At 36.4% G+C, this 20,341-nt stretch overlaps 6 protein-coding genes and 3 pseudogenes across 8 annotated transcripts; 4 read left to right on the plus strand and 5 right to left on the minus strand.

Moving 5' to 3' along the window:
- Positions 1-237: 237 nt before the first annotated feature.
- On the minus strand, positions 238-1,960 carry LOC104790836 (actin-depolymerizing factor 2). Its single transcript, XM_010516623.3, has 3 exons — positions 1,495-1,960; positions 720-979; positions 238-625 (listed from the first exon to the last, which is right to left on the minus strand). The coding sequence occupies exons 1-3, from the start codon at positions 1,495-1,497 to the stop codon at positions 475-477; spliced, it is 414 nt and encodes a 137-aa protein (XP_010514925.1). The 5' UTR covers positions 1,498-1,960; the 3' UTR covers positions 238-474.
- Positions 1,961-2,125: 165 nt separating this feature from the next.
- On the minus strand, positions 2,126-3,748 carry LOC104790837 (actin-depolymerizing factor 1). The gene is made up of 3 exons (XM_010516624.3): positions 3,572-3,748; positions 2,650-2,915; positions 2,126-2,553 (listed from the first exon to the last, which is right to left on the minus strand). Exons 1-3 carry the CDS (start codon positions 3,572-3,574, stop codon positions 2,403-2,405), a joined length of 420 nt encoding a protein of 139 aa, XP_010514926.1. The 5' UTR covers positions 3,575-3,748; the 3' UTR covers positions 2,126-2,402.
- A 1,171-nt stretch (positions 3,749-4,919) lies between these two features.
- Positions 4,920-6,303, minus strand: LOC104790838 (uncharacterized; annotated as a pseudogene). Its single transcript, XR_015559004.1, has 4 exons — positions 6,170-6,303; positions 6,011-6,079; positions 5,801-5,907; positions 4,920-5,199 (listed from the first exon to the last, which is right to left on the minus strand). The product of XR_015559004.1 is annotated as an uncharacterized LOC104790838 (transcript).
- Positions 6,304-6,394: 91 nt separating this feature from the next.
- LOC104790839 (histone H2B.7) lies at positions 6,395-7,029 on the minus strand. Its single transcript, XM_010516625.3, has one exon. It carries the CDS (start codon positions 7,027-7,029, stop codon positions 6,592-6,594), a length of 438 nt encoding a protein of 145 aa, XP_010514927.1. The 3' UTR covers positions 6,395-6,591.
- Positions 7,030-7,601: 572 nt separating this feature from the next.
- LOC147942571 (uncharacterized) lies at positions 7,602-8,540 on the plus strand (annotated as a pseudogene).
- A 36-nt stretch (positions 8,541-8,576) lies between these two features.
- Positions 8,577-9,104, plus strand: LOC147942572 (uncharacterized). Its single transcript, XM_087456118.1, has one exon. The coding sequence runs from the start codon at positions 8,577-8,579 to the stop codon at positions 9,102-9,104; it is 528 nt and encodes a 175-aa protein (XP_087312244.1).
- A 4,211-nt stretch (positions 9,105-13,315) lies between these two features.
- On the plus strand, positions 13,316-20,083 carry LOC104698896 (putative F-box/kelch-repeat protein At3g46050 pseudogene; annotated as a pseudogene).
- Positions 13,563-14,968, plus strand: LOC104790840 (small ribosomal subunit protein uS8z/uS8w). Of its 2 annotated transcripts, none has more exons than XM_010516626.3 (4): positions 13,563-13,715; positions 13,914-14,066; positions 14,179-14,339; positions 14,699-14,968. In XM_010516626.3, exons 2-4 carry the CDS (start codon positions 13,934-13,936, stop codon positions 14,795-14,797), a joined length of 393 nt encoding a protein of 130 aa, XP_010514928.1. In that variant the 5' UTR covers positions 13,563-13,715; positions 13,914-13,933; the 3' UTR covers positions 14,798-14,968. The 2 variants fall into 2 exon arrangements, with proteins under 2 accessions (XP_010514928.1, XP_087309128.1); XM_087453002.1 differs by having other exon boundaries at positions 13,625-13,723.
- Positions 17,483-18,810, minus strand: LOC147942573 (uncharacterized). Its single transcript, XM_087456119.1, has 4 exons — positions 18,736-18,810; positions 18,403-18,644; positions 18,038-18,319; positions 17,483-17,489 (listed from the first exon to the last, which is right to left on the minus strand). The coding sequence occupies exons 1-4, from the start codon at positions 18,808-18,810 to the stop codon at positions 17,483-17,485; spliced, it is 606 nt and encodes a 201-aa protein (XP_087312245.1).
- Positions 20,084-20,341: the final 258 nt, after the last annotated feature.

Consider the following 20,341-nt stretch of genomic DNA (forward strand, 5'->3'; position numbering starts at 1 on the left):
ACGTTCCCTAATTACTTCACCACCATTAATCCAATTTCTCCATCCCCATTTGTAACTGAAGCCTAGCCTGCTTCTTCTTCACATCTAAGCTTGACGTGCTTTGACTCTGTTTACGTCGTAATTCGCAAGACCCAACAACACCAAGAAACCAAAGAACATAGCCATCTTCTAGTTAAAGGAGATTGTTGATATAGGGAGTCAAAAACATATACGGATATATAAGATAAATCAGAGGGATGATCGCTTGAAGCCAATATCTGATTCCAGAGGTATTGTACAAATGTAAACTAATTGAAAACCATCACAAGGGCAACACATCTTCATGGTTCTCATAGATTAAACACATCAAAGACAGACAACAATACCAAATAGAATGAAGTTAAAAAGATTTTTTTCATAAACAGTCAGAGGACACATATCTCACTCCAGAAACAAACTTATTCAAGAACCCCATGTACGGTCCTTTTTTACTTCTTAGTTGGTGCGGCTTTTGAAAACATCAAGACCCATTTCGGTTGGATCAGTAGCTTGAAGCTCCACTTGAATCCCATCAAGTTCTCTCTTGAACCTATCCTTAGAGCTCGCGTAAATCATCTTGTCTCTCACTTTAGCAGTGTCCGGAGACCTTTTTGCACACAAAACACATTGGATGATGATCAACAACACAAACAAATCAAAGGAACATGAATTGAGTTTTAGCGAATAACTTTTATTATTACCAAGCGATGAAGAAGATCTTGCTCTTCTGGCAGTTCTCAGCAGTGACAAAGTCGAAATCGTAAATGCAGTAACGGCATTCATCTTCTGGAAGACTCGCTGCAAAGTCATCATATGACTGTTCAGGCTCACCGAGCTTCTCTACAACCACTTGCCTGTCCTCAATCTTGTAGACTATGGTACGAAACGTTCGTTTCGCCTTCAGTTCCATAAATTTTAGCTTGCAATCATCATGCACAGCCATTCCTGACGCCGCGTTCGCCTGTTAATCATTTCAAATACACAGAACAACAAACAAAACAAATCTCTTCAAGAACACAATTATAAACCAAAGAGATCACACAATTTTAGAGAACTAACTCAACAGTTTTAGGATACTTCATCATCTGCTAAGTAGTTTCCAAATTCAGGAGACTAAGAAAGCACCACAAAAGATGGAACAATTGACTAAACACTGATCAAACAACAACAAGTTCCTCCTTGATTTCAGATCAACTAGCGAAGAAGAATCACATCAAAAATTACGAGTTCTTCATTTGATTCTCTAGTCCTCCTAGGTATATCTATATAAATCCGATCACACACCATAGAAACATACAAAAACACCAAAGATCGAACCAACAAATAATTTTTTTTGTATTCTCTAGATCTAACGAGCGAGGACTGTAATCAAAAATATAGACGAAACCAAAACGGGATTTGAAACTCGAATCGACAAGCAAAGCAAGCTTCAAAGCGAAGAACTTGAAAGAGAAGACGAGAGGAAACTGAGCTCACCATGGCTTGAATCAAACCGATTTCAAAGAAAAGTTCCTCCTGGTGAAGTGAAGAAGACGGAAGAAGAAGATATTTTTTTTCTCCGGTCGGCAAAGATCTATGGATATGTCTTTTTGTTTTCTTCACTGTTTCTTCTCTCTTATTTTTTTTTGTAGCAGCGTTATTTGTAAGCTATCCTAAGATTTTTTATTTATATAGAAAAACATAACATATGGTCCATTTGCTTATGTGTTTTTTTTTTACACATGGTTATTATTATATGGATAAGAAAAATATAGTAATGTAAATTATTGATCTCAGATTATGATATAATTACAAATTAAAAATATATTCCCTCTCTATCATAATAGATAATTTAATAGGATTTTCATCAAAATTAAATATATAAAAAAATCTATTATAATACAGAACATCATCCTTTATAATACAGAGAGAGTAGTAATGTAAATTATTGATCTCAGATTATGACACAAATTACAAATGATGATCCTACATATATTGAAAATGTCATCGATTCATAAATTCGTGGATAAGTTCGTTTTCAATTCTCTATAGTGTGTGTGTAATCATATGAGTTGTGTACCTGTGGACCAAAACAAAGATATCAGTAGGTCAATCCGGCCCTAGACAGTTGTTTCACATTTTCTTTTATAAATGATAACCAGAAAGGTTTCATCTTCGATAGAAGATTTTGGGTCCTTACACACACACACCATTTCGAACCAAAGACAACATCGAATTCAAAGACCAAAACATCACCAATATAAATGGAAGTTGTTTAGGTTCATACCTTCTTCACAGTTAAAAATGTATAATATAAAAGAGGGGGTAACATCACTCGGAAACAACAGAATAAGAGAATATAGATCTTTCAAGGGGATAATAATAAACTTTGGGGTTTACTTTTTTTAGTTGGCACGGCTTCTGAAAACATCGAGATCCATCTCGGTTGGATCAGCTGCCTGAAGCTCTATTTGAATTCCATCTAGTTCCCTCTTGAACCTGTCTTTGGAGCTCGCGTAGATCATCTTGCTTCTGACCTTAGCTATGTCAGGGCACCTTTGGCAAAAAAACCAACATAATTATGCATTTACATACACTAAGATAAATCCTACCTTTGGAAGATAACGAGAAAAGAAGACACAGTAGTAGTACCAGGCGATGAAGAAGATCTTGCTCTTCTGACAGTTCTCAGCAGTGACAAAGTCGAAATCGTAAATGGCGTAACGACATTCATCAGCTGGGAGGCTGGCTGCAAAGTCATCATAGGTTTGGATAGGCTCACCGACTTTCTCAACAACCACTTGCTTCTGCTTCTCCTCAATCTTGTAAACAATGAACCGGTGTGTCCTTTTCGCCTTCAGTTCCATAAATCTCAGCTTGCAATCGTCATGCACTGCCATTCCAGATGCCGCATTCGCCTGTATTAAACCAAAAGAGAACACTTAATATGAACATTTTTTTTCACACTACATACTCAACAGTTCTTACAAAACACAATCTAAAATATCCATAAGATCACTCATTCCCAAGAACTAGCATTTAAGATCATCATAGCTTTACTCACAAACCTCTATTGTATAACATGATACAGACTGACTCTATGATTAAAATGTAAAACTGATGAATCCATAGTAGAAACAACATCCAACAGCTCAAGACGAAGTGATAAAAAGATCAGCACTGATCAAGGAGAATGGATCAAACAACGTCATAACACCAAAATTGATAGATATGAACAAGTTTCAACAACAATAAGCATTAAAATCAAACTGATTTCAAATTCTAGCTATCGGAAATCGAAAAAAAAAAAACACAGTAAACTTCAACAGAGAAGCTATCTCTCACGCAGTTATGATCTTTAGATCAATCCACAAAACGATCACAAATCTCAGAGATCTAAATCAAAAACTAAAAGTCTATATACAGATCTTAACGAAACAGCAAAAATGAGCTAGAATCGTCGTAACCAGATTGGTTTTGTATACGAGACCCAAACCCAACTCAAGAGGCGCACGCACTACAGATCGAGGAATTGAAAGTATAATAATAATGAATAAGTTGAAATTGAGCTCACCATGGCTGGGAAAACACACTGGTATCAGAGCAAATTAACGAGAAGGAGAAGAAGTTATTTATATCTTCAGGCGGCCTGATTCGACAGAGAGAATACAGTCACTTTTTTTTCTTTTCTTGTCAATTTTTTTTTTTTTTTCTCGTCTTTTCTTCCTCAATTTATTCGGAAGTCCAACCATACTATTTGGTATGTATTTCATTAATATTGTTGAATTTATTATTTTTTATCTAATGCAATATTGTAATTATATATTTATCTTTTGAACTCAGTCTTTTTGGTAGCTATTTCAATAATATCATTTGAGTTTTTAGTTAATAATTTTATTTATTTTTTTAAAAAAATGATATAAGTGATACCTCGGATTAAAATTTCGAATTTTTTTATATCTTTGATGATTTATTTGATAAATAATTCATTAATTATATAGAACTTGATTTCAAATTTTTGATGGATTTTGGCTAACTCAGAGTCTCAGAGTGATTCGATTTTTGGAAAGAAAAAAAAATATATTGAGCTGGTTGAAAAACAGATTTAGAATTAAATTGTTAAAATTTTAAAAAATTTGAAAATCTCTCAAGACATTAGAGAGTCTATCACAAATAAAAAGATGACTACAAAATACAAATTAGTCCTATATACTTTTAAGAAGAGATGGCCACACTTCACAATGTATTAACATATATCTATCAGTCTAAACAAATTGTTTTAAAATAATTGTACTCCCTGGCCTAGTTACTTGAATGACAAACCAAATTGGTACGTCATGTATCAGTTTCAAAATTTAAATAAACTAGTTGGTTGCCATCTCGCTGATTAGATTTACAAAAGTTCCAACCTACATTAATGTTTTATTAGTGTACTTTAATTTACAAGCTTTAAAACTCAATTACTAGTGGTCACATTTATGAATGCTGATAAGACTTTGGAGCCAAAAAATTTGTAACACATATACACATTTGGTATATATGTGTGCATTATGTAAAATAAAATTGCGAATTTTTTCATTTGAACAAATAAAATCAACTCAGATTCCACTAAAAAAATTCTTCCACAAGCCAAAATGTGTATTATTCATTGAAAACAATATAACATTTCTCTATATATATCGTATTTTGCCATGGAATATTTTTACATATTTTGCAAATCGAAATTAAATGTAAGGTACCTCTTCGGCACCTCTCTAGGTTGGCTCCACATTGACGCTCAGGTTTCATCATTATAGCGCGGTGATGGGAAGAAGCTGAGAGGAGCTAATCAAAATACAGACACGTGGAAATTTTGGAGTTTGCGTTTGTGCTACCGGCATGTGACCCTAGCTTCACCGCTTGTTATATTTAAGCCCATTAACTAAATCACGCCCAAGTCACCTCAAAAGCGAACGTAAACTGTTTCAAGGATTCTTCTACAAACAAATACAAACCATATCTCACAAATAGCATCTGTTCAGTGTAGTGAACATGGAAATGATGATCTCAGATTTAATTTTGTAAACAAGTTTACATGAGAACAGTGAGTCTCTCTATGCCTAAATTACCGGCGGTCATCATCGGCTTTCTTACTGTTAATATCCGTTGTCACTTCCTCTGCGTTTTGGCAACTTCAACAAATATTAGTCTACCATCAACAATCTGAAACAAACAAAAGAACCAATTATAACTTCAGCACATTTGTCAAGAAGCTCAACAACGTTATCATCACAATGAAAGGACCAACATTGATATAGCTTCAGACCCTGAACGGCATTTCTACAGTAGATTCTAACTTCAGTACATTTGTTAAGAAGCTCAGCAACGTTATCATCACAATGAAAGGACCAAAATCGATATAAGGCTTCAGACCCTAATCAGCATTTCTACAGTAGTTCTAATACAATGCCAATGGATATAGAGGAGCTCAACAACATTATCGTCACAAATTCACAATGAAAGGACCAACATTTATATAGCTTCAGACCCTAATCGACATTTCTACACAGAAATTGTAAAACAATGGTACTCCTACGAGAATCCTATGAATCTATCTCACGCCAAGGGTCCTGACTAGTGATGCTTAGGACAATAATATACCAAGAAAGCAATTTTAGAATATGTAATACAGAACAAAGTCAGTAGTAGTACATCAAACAACACAGCCACAAAAACATCAAACTGAAATCCATATCCAAAGGACAAAGAAATGGCAAAAATGTTATCGTAGAAATGAAAAAAGTCAATTGGGTTTTCTTCTTACCTTCCCATCTAAGCTTTTCATTGCCTTTCGAGCATCATCTTCAGACTCGTAGGTGATAAAGCCGAACCCTTTTGGTCTCTGCGTTTCTGGGTCTCTAATAAGCCGAGCTAACCAAAACCCACAACACAAATTTTGTTTGAGGAACAAAAACAAGAAACCTAACTGAGCCTTCTTAAACATATTCGATCTCGTGCTTATCATATAACATACCTTCTTTGATTTGACCAAACGGAGAAAACAATTGCCTCAGAGATTGATCTGTAGTGTAAGCTGATAACCCTGCACAATATATAAATCTGATTAAACCAGAGCAAAGTAAAACGAAGGAAGAATCTAAAATTAGAGATGGTGAGTAAACAATTATCTTACTGCTTACAAAGAGTTGAGCTGAGATTCTCTTAGCCATCCTACTCAAACTGTTTCGAGAAGAAGTCAAGTAAAGAAATTGCAATACTTTTTCTAGGTTAGAGACGTTCGAGCAACACGGTGGCGTTTTAGTAAGAAACACAGATTCCGTTCGAAACGACGACGTTCTCGGTGAATCCAGAAGCTAATTCGATACATTTGCAGAGAGGAGACAGAGCAAAGAGATAATTTCAGAAGAAAGATTTAGTATTTGATTATAGAGAGTGATTGGATCTTAGTTTGATATTACATCTACATCACAATAAGAAAACCCAAAAGATCACAAAACGGAAATCGAATTACACAACTTTTAATAGTCAAAACCCTAATTTTACAAACACACCTTAAAAGACCAAATCAACGATTCCAACAAGATCCACACAATTTCAAGAACTAGTAAATTTAGTCACAGCCTTAGTTCCTTCAGAAACAGCATGCTTAGCGAGCTCACCAGGAAGAACAAGTCTAACAGCAGTCTGAATCTCCCGAGAAGTAATCGTAGGTTTCTTGTTGTACCTAGCGAGCTTAGACGACTCCGAAGCGAGCTTCTCGAATATATCGTTGATGAAACTGTTCATAATCCCCATAGCTTTGCTCGAAATACCAATATCGGGATGAACTTGTTTCAAAACCTTGAAGATATAGATCTTGTACGTCTCGACGCTCTTCTTCTTCATCTTCTTCTTCTTGTCGCCTCCAGCTCCAGCTTCTTTCGGGAGCTTCTTCCCGGCTTTTGGTTTCTTCTCCGCCGGAGCTTTCTCGGCTTTTGATTTCTCCTCTACTGGCTTCTTCTCTGCGGGCTTCTTCTCTGCCTTTGGAGCCATTCTTCAAACAAAGTATCAGAGAAAAAGAAAAGTTTCAGAATTTAGAAAGATAAAAGCTTTTGTGTCGTGTGTGTTGTTGTTCAATCGATTCCATAGCTGATGTATATATACGAGTATGTATTAGATACTGATTGGTTAGTTCTGGTTTCACGAGGATTGATGACGTGGACTCTATTACGTACCGTTAGATTGGAACAAATGAACGGTTTAGAATCCGCATAATCAATATTAATTACGAGTTTAACGAGAAAAATCGGCTTAATAGGACTCTACACTTATAACGGGCTTAAATGGGCCTAACTATGTACCTATAATGGGCCTAATGAAACCCGTGAAAGCGGTAAAAATCGAAAACCCTACTTTTTTTGTTCGTCTTCTCTGTTTAACCTGTTCTTCAAGGCAAAGCGAGAGCCGAGAGACTAATCGATTACAGCAACATCATTGTTTCTCTGTATAATATGTTCGTGATTTAAACGTCCTCTGAATGATTATCTGATGTTTGAATGGAGTAGAATTACGTTCTATGATGATCTGATGTTTGCCCAATTGTTGAATCTGTAGGGTTGAGAAAGATGTTGGCGAAGAAGGAAGATCCAACACGGGTCTTTTGGGACATGAGCACCTGTCCGGTTCCCAGTGGCTACCCTGCTAGTCGGGTAGGCCCGTGTATTAAACGGGGGCTGAAGAAACTAGGCTACACTGGTCGTGTCTCCATCACTGGCCTTGGCATACTGAAAAACTTCTCTACCGACGTCCTGAAAGAGCTCTATTCCTCCAGGGTCTCTCTTACTAACCTCGAAACCAGTAAGTTTCTACATTACTGGATTGGTTTTAAACATTCAATTGGCTGCATGTATTTTCCTTTTGCATGGAGTCTCAGTCCTTTATTTTTGTTTGTGAAACAAAGCAAAGTTTGGCCTTCAAGTTCAAATTTCCTGTTGGATAGATGGTATTCCACCTTTGGAAAATTTAATGCTCATATCCGGAGAGAGGAACTTCATTCCATATCTTGGCATCTTAGAGAGGATGCGAGTCAAAGTTATTCGTGAATTACCATTTGATGATGAGCCAAAAACTACCACCTCCAATCCTCTAGACTACCCCGTCTGAGAAAATTTTTTATTGGCACGTATTTGTTTTCCTTCTCTCATAGTCCAGCAAATTAATTAAGCTGTTGTTGTTTCTCAAACCATGTCGTTTTTTCCACAGATAGCGTGGGTTCAGGGGACCTTGAGGAGGACCTTGACGATGATCTTGTTTGGTCGTGCTCACTATGCCTTAAAACTGGCCGTGGTTTTCAAAGTTTCTGCATGTGCACATCAAACTTAGATGAAGATAACTACTGGAGAATATACTCTAACAGACTCCGTATTTGTAGTAACGACTTGTACATGCTCATAGATTTATGTTTCTTGTTAACTAGGTTCTATATATATGTAATCCTAAACTCTCAATGAACACATAGAAAACCTTTTCACGCTTCTGAATTTCTTTACAGTATCAGAGCCTGAAATCTACAAACTCTAAAGTTTATTTTTGACAACGAAATGTCAACGAACCCGAACCCGACCACGACTGCTGGTAAGCCGGCAACAACGACGACGACTGTTGAGGTGAGAAGAACTATCTCTCCTTACGACATGACTTTGGCGGACAACCCCGGTGCGGTGATTTCGCATCCACTTCTCAAGGGGACGAACTATGATGAGTGGGCCTGCGACATGAAGACGGCGTTAACGTCACGCAAAAAGTTTGGCTTTCTTGATGGTACCATTGAAAAACCGCAAGAAGGATCGGCTGATTGGGAGAACTGGTGGACAATCCAAGCTCCGTTGGTATCTTGGATCCGTATGACAATAGATCCGGTGTTGCGGTCTACAATCTCACACAGAGAGGTGGCCAAAGATCTCTGGGACTATCTGAAGAAACGTTTTGCTGTGATTAACGGATCTCGCATTCAGCAAATCAAGGCAGAGTTGGCCTGCTGCAAACAGAAGGGACTTGCCATTGAAGCTTATTATGGAAAGCTTAACCGGATCTGGGATAGCCTTGCAACCTATCGCCCGATAAGATGATGTGAGTGTGGCTTGTGTACATGTGATCTTGCAACTGCTCAAGAGACCGATCGGGAGGAGGACAAGGTGCATCAGTTCTTATGTGGTATAGATGACCAGTTTAGAGTAGTACGGTCGAGTCTTGTGGCACGGGTACCGGTGCAACCTCTAGAAGAGGTGTACAACATCGTAAGGCAGGAGGAAGACTTACGAGTGAGTGGTGAAGAGAGAGCCGAGGTGGTTTCTTTTGCAGTTAATACGAAACCACGTTTCAAACTTGAAGATAAAGACGGAATGATGTGCAAACTCTGCAATCGTCATGGTCATATTGTAGATCGTCGCTATGCTGTCATTGGTTATCCTGAATGGTGGGGTGACAGACCAAAGAGTCGATCACTTCAAGGTAGAGGTCGCAGTGGAACATCATCTGGTGGAGGACGGGGTAGGGGTCAACAAATTGCATATGCGAATCATGTTAATGTTCCAAATCTTGAACCAGCTGAAAAGGAACAGGTGAACCATGTCATCACTGATAAGGATCGTGATGGAGTAAGTGGTCTCACAGACCAGAATTGGGGAGCCATTAAGAACATCCTCAACGCTAAGAAGGAAACCGCAACTAACAAATCCTATGGTAAGTCATCTTCTCATTCTTGGATTATGGATTCTGGGGCTTAACATCATTTGACAAGTAGATATGATGCGTTGTCAAATGTAAGAGAAATGTCACCGGTTTTGATCATAATGGCAGATGGAAGAGAACGAGTTTCTCTTAAGGAGGGTACAATACAACTTGGCTCTGGTTTAGTATTACAATCAGTGTATTATGTTGAGGAGTTGAATGCAGATTTGATATTTATGGGACAACTCATGGATGAGAATAGATGTGTAGTACAGATGGCTAACACATTTCTGGTTGTTCAGGACCGCTCTACGAGGATGGTGATTGGAGCTGGTAAGAGGGTAGGAGGCACATTCCACTTTCGCAGAATGGAGATAGCTGCTGCAGTCACAACACAAGACATTGAGATTTTCGAGCTGTGGCATAAGAGAATGGGACTTCCATCTGCAAAAGTTCTAGGAGTGCTTCCTTGTATTTCAAGTTCTGTTTCAGTAGCTAAGTTGAATAAAGATTGTGATGTGTGTTTCCGCGCAAAGCAAACAAGAGAGAGTTTTCCTCTCAGTATGAATAAAACTTCTACTATTTTTGAGTTGATTCACATTGATTTATGGGGACCGTATAGAGTTCCATCTCACTCTGGAGCTAGATACTTCCTCACAATTGTAGATGATTACTCAAGGGGAGTTTGGTTATATTTGCTAACAAATAAAGGAGAAACAAGAGAACATATGAAAATTTTCTTTGTTCTAACTGAGAGGCAATTCAATAAACAAGTGAAGACAGTAAGAAGTGACAATGGAACAGAGTTTATGTCTCTTACTTCCTTCTTCCAGCAGAATGGAATAGTCCATGAAACATCTTGTGTAGGGACACCACAGCAAAATGGTAGAGTTGAGAGGAAGTATAGACATATTTTAAATGTGGCAAGAGCATTGAGATTTCAAGCAAATCTTCCAATCCGGTTTTGGGGTGAATGTGTGCTATTTCCGGGAGATACACCAAGCTCAATTACAGGTAACATCACACCGTTTGAGCGTCTGTTTGATCGTCCGCCGTCGTATGATCATCTTCGGGTCTTTGGCAGTCTCTGCTATACTCATATTCAAAATCGTGGAGGAGATAAATTTGCTTCTCGCAGCAGGAGATGTGTTTTTGTTGGATATCCGCATGGCAAGAAAGGTTGGCGAGTCTATGATCTAGAGAACATGGAGTTCTTTGTCTCAAGAGATGTTGTATTCAGCGAGTCAAAGTTTCCGTATTCACCAGAAACTACTTTACCTTTGCTCGATGATGATGAAGAGGGACAAGTTTTATGGGCTCCAATTTCAGAAGGAATCATATCTGACGATGATTCTTTGTTGAGCCCACCAGTGCTTCCGATCCAACAGGTCACAATGGCCATGGACTCTACTTCCTCGGCCCAGACAGTTAATGTTGATACCAGGCCCAGTCCACAATTACAGCAAGTTGAACCCACAACAAGACCTACAACTTCTTCTACATCGGTCACGACGATAACCTCCGATCCAGAGATTGCAGAACCGAGATTAGGCAAAGGTCAACGACAGAAAACGACTTCGGTAAAATTAAGTATGTAATAGTGTATACCCGATTCATAATAATGATGATGTGCATCGGTTTTCAGCGGAGCATATCGCTTATGTTGCGGCTGTTGTTTCAACAATCGAGCCAAAATCATTCAAACAGGCAATGGTGGATAAGCGTTGGAGAGATGTTGTTGGGTCTGAGTATAGGGCTTTGGACGAGAATGAAACGTTTGAGATCGTTGATTTGCCAAGTGGTAAACACGCCATAGACAGTCAATGGGTTTTCAAAGTGAAATTTCAATCAGATGGATCCATCGAAAGATCTAAAGCTCGACTAGTTGAAATGGGGAATAAGCAAATCGAAGGAGAAGATTTTGGTGAAACATTTTCTCCTGTTGCAAAAATGGGAACAGTCCGCTTGTTTCTTGATACAGCCTCGAAGTATGGTTGGATAGTGCATCAAATGGATGTGCATAATGTCTTCCTTCATGGTGACTTAGAGGAGGAAGTGTATATGCGACTACCTCCAGGGTATCAGTTGGGAGATAGGAACAAGGTGTGTAAGTTGAAGAAATCATTGTATGGGCTAAAACAAGCTCCAAGGTGTTGGTTTCCTAAGCTGACATTGGCCTTATTATCCTATGGTTTTGATCAAGCTTTGGGGGATTATTCATTGTTCATGTATGAGAAAGGTACCACTCATATCCATATACTAATCTATGTCGATGATCTGATAATTGCGGGAAGTTGTCCTAAGGCTACATCTGCATTCAAAGAGTATTTGTCTTCTTGTTTTAAGATGAAAGATCTAGGAGCATTGAAATACTTCTTAGGTATAGAGGTTGCTAGAAATGAATCAAGAATATATTTGTGCCAAAGAAAATATGCACTAGATATTATTGCTGAGACTGGTTTGTTGGGAGTAAAACCAGTGGAATTCCCATTGGAAGATCATCACACATTGGCTGTGTCATCATCACCGCTATTGTCTGATCCAAGACCATATCGCAGGTTGTTAGGAAGGCTAATATACTTGGGAGTTACACGTCCTGATATGGCATACTCGGTTCATGTGTTGACACAATTTATGAAGGAACCACGACAGGATCATTGGGAAGCCGCTATACGCGTTGTCAAATATCTGAAGTTTGATCCAGATCAGGGTATATTGTTACGATCAGATACGAAATTTCAACTCACTGGCTGGTGTGATGCGGATTGTTCGCGATGTAAACAGTCAAGGAGGTCAGTCATGGGATACTTTGTTCAGTTGGGTGACTCACCTGTCTCTTGGAAGGCTAAGAAACAAAAGACAGTCTGTTGATCATCGGCAGAATCGGAATACAGGGCCATGGCTGATTTGGTTCAAGAACTAATATGGTTGAAACGTATGTTAGGTACTTTGGGGGTGATGCATGTTCAACCAATGCTTGTGCATTGTGACAGTAAGAGTGTCATCCATATCGCTACCAATCCGGTCTTTCATGAGAGGACGAAGCACATAGAAAATGATTGTCACTTCGTCTGCAATGAGGTCACCACAAGAAATATAGACCTACTACATGTTGGAACCTACACTCAACTTGCTGATATATTTAGGAAACCCATTGGAAGAGATGGTTTTCTGAAGTTTCGATCCAAGCTAGGCATACACAATTTGTATGCACCAGCTTGAGGGGAGGTATTGGAGAATATACTCTAACAGACTCCGTATTTGTTGTAACGACTTGTAGATACTCCTAGATTTATGTTTTTTGTTAACTAGGTTCTATATATATATATATATGTAATCCTAAATTCTCAATGAACACATAGAAAACCTTTTCACGCTTCTAAATCTTTTTAATAAATTTGATGAAGAGGAAGTGGAAGATGAAGAGGAAGATGAAGAGTAAATCCCACATGTTCTTTTTCTTTTAAATCATTTCATAACTGCCATTGTATCTTATGGTTTGTGACTAATCAGAAATTTAACGAGAATCACCATGTCAATGTCAAAATTATCTACTGGCATTCATAAGCTGCGAAATTTTAGAAATCAATAGTAAGAATTTAGATCATTGACAAAAAAAAAGACACAATTTTGACATCGCTTTGTGTGTCGTTCAATCGATTCCATTGCTGATGTATGTACGAGAGTATGTATTAGATACTGATTGGTTAGTTCTGGTGTCACAGAGGATCGATGACGTGGACTCTATTACTGATTAGAACAAAAGAGCGGTTTAGAATACGCAGAATCAAAATTAATTACGAGTTTATCGAGAAAAATCGGCTTAATTGGACTCTACACTTATAACAGGCGTAAATGGGCCCTAACTATGTATCTATAATGGGCCTAATGGAACCCGTGAAAGTGATATAAGCGAAAACCCTAATTTTTGTTCCGTCTTCTCTGTTTTAATCTGTTCTTCAAGGCAAAGCTAGAGACGACGTCGGAGGCGGCTGCTACTTAGGTTTCAGGTTAATTAGTAATCGCCGGAATCTTCATCTCTCCTCAACTTCTATGAACTGCTCTATTGTTTCTTTTGAAAATATCGTTTAGTTAATTGTTTCTCTGGAGAATCTACGTTTGAAGCTTTCGTTTTGTGTCATTTTCAGAGTTTAGTGTTATGAAAATATCAATAAGCTCTAAGATTCGTTGGTTTATGGTTTTTGCAGTTTTTTGAAATTTTGAAAGAATGGTGAGAATCAGTGTGCTCAATGATGCTCTCAAGAGTATGTACAATGCTGAGAAGAGGGGAAAGAGGCAGGTCATGATCAGGCCTTCTTCTAAAGTGATCATCAAGTTCCTTATCGTCATGCAAAAGCACGGTATGTGTGATTTTTGCAGAGCTAGTAGTTATAACTCTGTGTTACTTTTGCTTTCATGTGTACTGTTGTTTCCAAGTGTAATGATGATGCTTTGTGTTTTGGAATTTTGTAGGTTACATTGGCGAGTTTGAGTATGTTGATGACCACAGGTCTGGTAAGATTGTTGTTGAGCTTAATGGAAGGTTGAACAAGTGTGGAGTTATCAGTCCTCGTTTTGATGTTGGTGTTAAGGAGATTGAAGGATGGACTGCTCGTCTACTTCCTTCCAGACAGGTTAGTCTAAGACACTATAGCCTTTTTTTACTCTATATTTGTGGTTCCGATCCATTAAGTTTTAGAACGTAAGAGTCGACGTAATGCTCTCATATCAATCTGCTGCCTCACTTTACTGTTCCTGTTAGGGTGTAATCTGGTGTTAAGTGGCATTACTAGTAGAACATAATCACTTTGCTCATTGCTGTTACTGTTAGGGTGTAACCAGTTGTCAAGTGTCAGTACTTGTAGAACATAATCACTTTGCTGTTCCTGTTAGGGTGTTATCGGGTGTTCGAGTGTTATTACTAGTAGATTGACATAAGCTTACTTTATCTTTTAATGTCACAACTTCATTGAACACATATCTCTATGTGCAGTTTGGTTACATTGTTCTGACGACCTCAGCGGGAATCATGGATCACGAAGAAGCCAGGAGAAAGAATGTTGGTGGCAAAGTTCTTGGCTTCTTTTACTGAAGCAGCTTCTCGAGATCTATCTTATCGGGTTATATTTCGATTCTCCTTATGTTGAGGGAGTAGTAATTGGATTGTGACCTCAATGTTAAAGTAGTAGTTTTTTGTACGTGGTTTTACTCAGATGCTTAAAAACTTTGGAGATGAGTAGACAAATTTATTTCAGTTTTTGAATTCGTTAGACTTGCGATTTATGATAGGTTTTGGTTTTTAGTTTTTCAATTTTTATTTCTTTTTTTTTTTTATATATTTTATATTTTACAAAAAAAGAAAGATAACTAAATAAATATTTATATAAAAGAGTAATTCGGGACAAACATCTATATTAACATTTTCACAGCAACTTTAGCAAAGAAAGTTTGGAGTTGAGAAAATATTTACAATCCTATGCCATTGACATTTATTAAAAAAATATCAAACGATAATCTCATCCCATTGAATTAATTACTCAAATCTAAAAAAATCGACCAATAATTTTTGTAAACAAGAATATATTAATATTTGGAAATCACAACAATATCGGACCGCAAATTTAGCTATTCTGACGCCATAAAATTAGTATGCAAATCGCAATCTCATTTGTTAGAATGAATATTCTTAATTTAGGAAAATTATATTTGAATAAAATCAAATAAGGAAGTTCTTTATTACTCCGAATTTTATTATAGTAATTTTTGTAATATATCTATTTCATGAAATCTTAAATCTTACCTTTTATTATATGGCATATTCTTAACGTTATGACTGACTAATGAAATTTAAATTCTATCTATAATTAAGATTTTTTTGACAGATTTTGTACTTGTCCACCAAAAATATCTCTATCCGCGACAACTTCTATAAACCACTATAAATACATACCATTCATATGTTGTCAACTCGATAGCATATTCTTTTGCTTTTCTCTGAAAATCTTTTTCAACTTCATATTGGATCACATAATCAATTCATTACAAATACTGAGGAGCTTTGTTGTTATCCTCATGAAAATTTGAATCCTTTAGGAATTGATAGAACCACCAAAACATATATGTTAACTGAACTTTACATTTTTTTTTTTCGTCCAGATCCATGAGCAGGATCGTTTGGGAAGATTTAGGAAGATGAACATTTTCCTCTAATTTTTATTTTTAATTGACCGTATATCTTTTTTTCCATCATGTATATATGGACACCATGACATTTGTTTTTTTTTTAATTCACATATGACCTATTATTATATTGAACATATCAAACCATATATATGGCTTAACGAAAACACCCAAAAAGATTTTGTACATTCAACCAAGGCCCATTTGTATATGTCTAATTTTTTTCTAGCCTATTTATTTGTATTTTTTAATTATTAACAAATTGTTTATTTTAATATATAGTTTAACTATGCAAAGTAAGACTCAAAAATAAATACATAATATTTTAAACTTAATTTCAAGTATGTTCGAATCTATATTAATATTTTTGAAGTACAAAATTTTCAAAAATAACAATTACTTCAGATTTTGTTTCATAGATATATTACATTCGATTCCAACTAAAAAAACAGTAATCAGTATTACATAGAAACATAAACTATGATATATTAACCACACCTTATATTGTTTTTTGAAGATATTTTGTCTCCGAATCCTTTTCAAACAAAGAAAAAAACAATTTAATTTCCATTATGTTTTTCCAAAACATGTTAGCTTCGATTTATAAGCTAATAAGAATTTAGATTCCCATTTTTTAAATATTATTATTGATATAAATATATATATATATAAACTTAATAAAAACTTTAAAATATTATGAATATGTAAACTTAAAAAAATTTAAATACTATATAATGTGATTATATAGTAGAAGGGTTATAAAGAAGACGGTTTTAGCAATTATTTAAATATCATTAACTTTGTGCTAAAATACGGGTTAATTCCTCATTTTATTATTTGTCAACACTCCTAATATTAGAATATTTGACATACCAAATTAAATTGATTTAATTAAAATTGTGTAAAATAATTAAATCACTTGGAAAATGTGACTTAATCACATCTTATAAATTACTTATTATGTATCTAAATCCTTTGTTTTGTTATAATAACTAAAAATCCAAATAGAATCTCAAACACTAAATAAAATAAACTAAACATAACAAACAAATGGTTATGCGGTGTACCACGGGTCAAAAAATTAAAATAAACATTTAGTCACACAAGTGGCATGGAAATTTAGTTATTTTTCTATTTACAAAACATCCAATATTTAACAAACAAATACAATGTAAATAATAAATACAAATAAAATTTATATGTCCACACTGTAACGCTTACACAAATCCCATAATACTAAACTTATACGTATGACAAATTAAATAACACAAAATTATATTAGTCCTAAAAATATTTTTATTAATTTTACTAATAACAATATGTAAAAAATAAAGCAAATTTAAAAATCAAACACCACCCCGGGTTAAAATCTAGTTTTATAAATTAATAAAAGCAGGTTTTTAAAATTTTGAAAGAAATGAAAGAATTGACAACATCTCTTAGAATTCATATATTTTTAAAGAAACTACTTTTACCATAACCATCTCGAAACAAACAAAAGCGCGTCTAATATATCTATGGTTTAAGTTAGATTGTTTTTTTGTTAGATTTAGGTCCGTACTCGTCTTCGCAAGAACGTCGTTTTCCGTATGTATCACTAAATCCTAATTAACAAACAAAAGAATCATTACATCAACTCATTTATCTAATACCAAAAATAATGAATTACTAGTAAAAACCAAAATAATAATAATAAAATATTGTGTTTTCTTTTTTAAAACATAAAAAATCTTATTGTAATAAAAACTTGGACTCACTCACAAGAATTTCACATGTGAAATTTTTCTAATTAACTGAATCGAAATATGGGTTAATTAATGGGATTCAAAGAATGATTTGGGTTTGTAGGGTTAAGGGGGAATTAAAGACCCTAATCCATATTTTCCCAATTACATCTATACACAATGCTATTATAGTAAAGATCTCATCTAGTTTCCTAAATTTTAGAAAAGCTTCCCAAATCTAGGCTTTTAGCTAAGTCGTAGTTAAAGAAAAAAAGCACATTGCTATTTTTTTTTGTTAAATAGTAAATATCATATGCTGAAAGGTGTTACAGAGCATAAGGAAAATGAACCTTGCCAAAAAACGATAAAAAACAAGGGCTCATATAGATACACATTCTCAAGAGAAACAAAGAAAAAAGATGGGAAACCTTAGCACAGCCAGAGTCATAAGGTTCCTGAACTTTTTATACTTCCTCCTTGCTGAAATGGAGTTGATGATTAGACGATCAGTATCCTTGAATATGGTGAGAGCTGGTACAACAATCTGATTGTGTAGGAGGTTGTTCCTTTGGCGCCAGATACTGTAGACTAGAGCATGAACTAGCAACAAGCGGAGGGTTTGAGGGGAGGAAGGCTTATTAACCTTAGCCCAAGCCATAAGAGCTGACCAATCAGGAAACATAGCTAGGGCGAGTCTCAATCTAGGCAAACTGCATCTCCATAAAGTCTGAGCAAACTGGCAGTGAAGACAACAGATTATGGGAACTTGTATTCACCAGGGACTAGCCGAGACCTTGTAGGAAGCCTATCCAGGTTTGTGATCCACATGTGGAAAGCATGCTTTGGTGTTGACCCTTTGAACCAAACTAAATCGCTCCCGTCTTTAAGGGAGTCTCTTGGTCTGAAAACCTCCCATGTTGCACTCAAAGAGAAGCTGTCACATGACTTGTTTTCAATATACCAATCATAAGAGTCAGTATCCTGAGAAACGCTTGGTATTTGAATGGTGGACAGGTAGATTTGAAGTGTCACTGCCTGATCCGACCTTGGAGAAGCTAGTCTTCAGCCATTTCTAGTGCAAGTTGCAGACACTCTTGCATAACGAGGGATTTGAAGAGTAGAGGACCTGAATCTCCAAATATCGCCAACAGTGGACCCAAAGGGGTCCAATTATCATGCCAGAACCAAGCTTTGTCTCCATTTCCAACCCTGCATTTGATAAAATTCTTTGCCAGCAGCCTCAACTTAAGCATGCTCTTCCAAAACCAAGAATCTGTGTTCTTCACATTGCTATTTTAATTTTAGGGTTTTTTTCATTAACTAATTTGAAAAGCCATAAAACCCTAGATCTAAAAACCTAAGAAGACGTAGACGACGAAAGAGATGAAGAAATCATCAGACTCTCCTCCGACGTCGTTCTCTTCGTTCTCGGAAGACATCGTTCTCAACTGTTTGGCTCGTGTCTCGAGGTTCCATTATCCAACCCTATCCCTAGTCTCCAAGTGTTTCCGATCACTCCTCGCCTCCCGTGAGTTCCACGTAACACGATCTCGCATTAGAAAAACCGAGAGTTCCCTCTATGTCTGCTTATACCTGTATAGGATGAGCTATACTCCTCGATGGTACATAGTTTCCCCGATTACCAAACAGAAACTTAAACCCATCCTTTCGTATTCTTGTCCATCCTCGACAACCGTTGAATCAATCAGTTCAAAGATTTACATGATCAGAGGCTTCACAGAGGGTAAGAGTAGCATGAGAGTGCTAGTACTCGATTGTCGATCCCATGAATGGCGTACACTCCCCAAGATGCGTGTACCTCAAGAAAATGCAGCAGCTGATGTAATCGATGGTAAGATCTACGTGATTGGAGGCTCTAGTTTCAACGATATCGAGGATTGGGGAGAGGTTTATGATCCAAAGACCCAAACGTGGGAGCCAATATTGCCTACAACACTAGATCTCACCGTTCAAATGAGTGTGGTTCCAGGTATATTGGTAATGGGTGGGAAAGTTTATGACATGAATGGATTGGAGCTTAAGTTTCAGAAGAATAATTGCTTGGTGGAGATAGATAACATGATGTACCAAACAAAGGTTTTGGATGGGGTGTCAGTTTGGTATGAACCAAATGAAAATCTTGGGTGGTGTCACGTTGATGGACTTGAAGGACTGCTGTGCAATCCAACTTTTCCTGATTATCTAACTTCGGTGGCCAAATCTGATGAGGAAGAAGAGTAACAGTTTGGTGGGAGTCGGCGGTGTTCCATCGTCTAGGTTCCAAATCGATCATGGAATGTAAAACAGAGATTTTTTGGTGTGCAGAGATTTCATTTGAGAGACGCGGTTTTGGAAAGATTTGGGGATTTGTTGAATGGTCTAATTAGAATGAATTTACTAAGAATGAGTATCCTTGTAATATATGTGACCCGCTTTCTGATTTCTTTGTGAATTATGCCATTGTGACATATTGATCAATGAGAGTTTATTTTAAACTTTTGAGCGAGAGTACTAAATTCTTTTGTGTAAAACATCTTGAGTATATTAAGACGACGAACGAAATTATGTTGGTGTGTTTTTATACTAATATATACAGTATGCAGTTGCGTAAGAACATTAACATTACTACTAGCTAATGAAAGGTTTATCGTTGAGCTCACTTGAACTCTTTTTTTTTTTTTTTTTTTTTTTTTCACTGAATGATTATATTGATGGATGAATGATGATATAAG

Source organism: Camelina sativa, chromosome 6 (assembly GCF_030686135.1).
Source record: "Camelina sativa cultivar CO46 ecotype springtype chromosome 6, ASM3068613v1".
Classification (NCBI taxonomy): Eukaryota; Viridiplantae; Streptophyta; class Magnoliopsida; order Brassicales; family Brassicaceae; genus Camelina; species Camelina sativa.

Bases quoted from the DNA above. Each gene is read 5' to 3' on its own strand.
- LOC104790836 (XM_010516623.3), bottom strand. The intron at 626-719 runs GTAATAATAAAA...GTGTGCAAAAAG, and splicing joins AAGATCTTCTTCATCGCTTG to GTCTCCGGACACTGCTAAAG.
- LOC104790837 (XM_010516624.3), bottom strand. The intron at 2,554-2,649 runs GTACTACTACTG...TTTTTGCCAAAG, and splicing joins AAGATCTTCTTCATCGCCTG to GTGCCCTGACATAGCTAAGG.
- LOC104790839 (XM_010516625.3), bottom strand. From the start codon at position 7,029: ATGGCTCCAAAGGCAGAGAAGAAGCCCGCAGAGAAGAAGCCAGTAGAG.
- LOC147942572 (XM_087456118.1), top strand. From the start codon at position 8,577: ATGTCAACGAACCCGAACCCGACCACGACTGCTGGTAAGCCGGCAACA.
- LOC104790840 (XM_010516626.3), top strand. From the start codon at position 13,934: ATGGTGAGAATCAGTGTGCTCAATGATGCTCTCAAGAGTATGTACAAT. The intron at 14,067-14,178 runs GTATGTGTGATT...GGAATTTTGTAG, and splicing joins TATCGTCATGCAAAAGCACG to GTTACATTGGCGAGTTTGAG. The intron at 14,340-14,698 runs GTTAGTCTAAGA...CTCTATGTGCAG, and splicing joins GTCTACTTCCTTCCAGACAG to TTTGGTTACATTGTTCTGAC.
- LOC147942573 (XM_087456119.1), bottom strand. From the start codon at position 18,810: ATGGAGACAAAGCTTGGTTCTGGCATGATAATTGGACCCCTTTGGGTC. The intron at 18,645-18,735 runs GTCCTCTACTCT...AGGTCGGATCAG, and splicing joins GGCGATATTTGGAGATTCAG to GCAGTGACACTTCAAATCTA. The intron at 18,320-18,402 runs GTCTCGGCTAGT...ATGGAGATGCAG, and splicing joins CTGGATAGGCTTCCTACAAG to TTTGCCTAGATTGAGACTCG.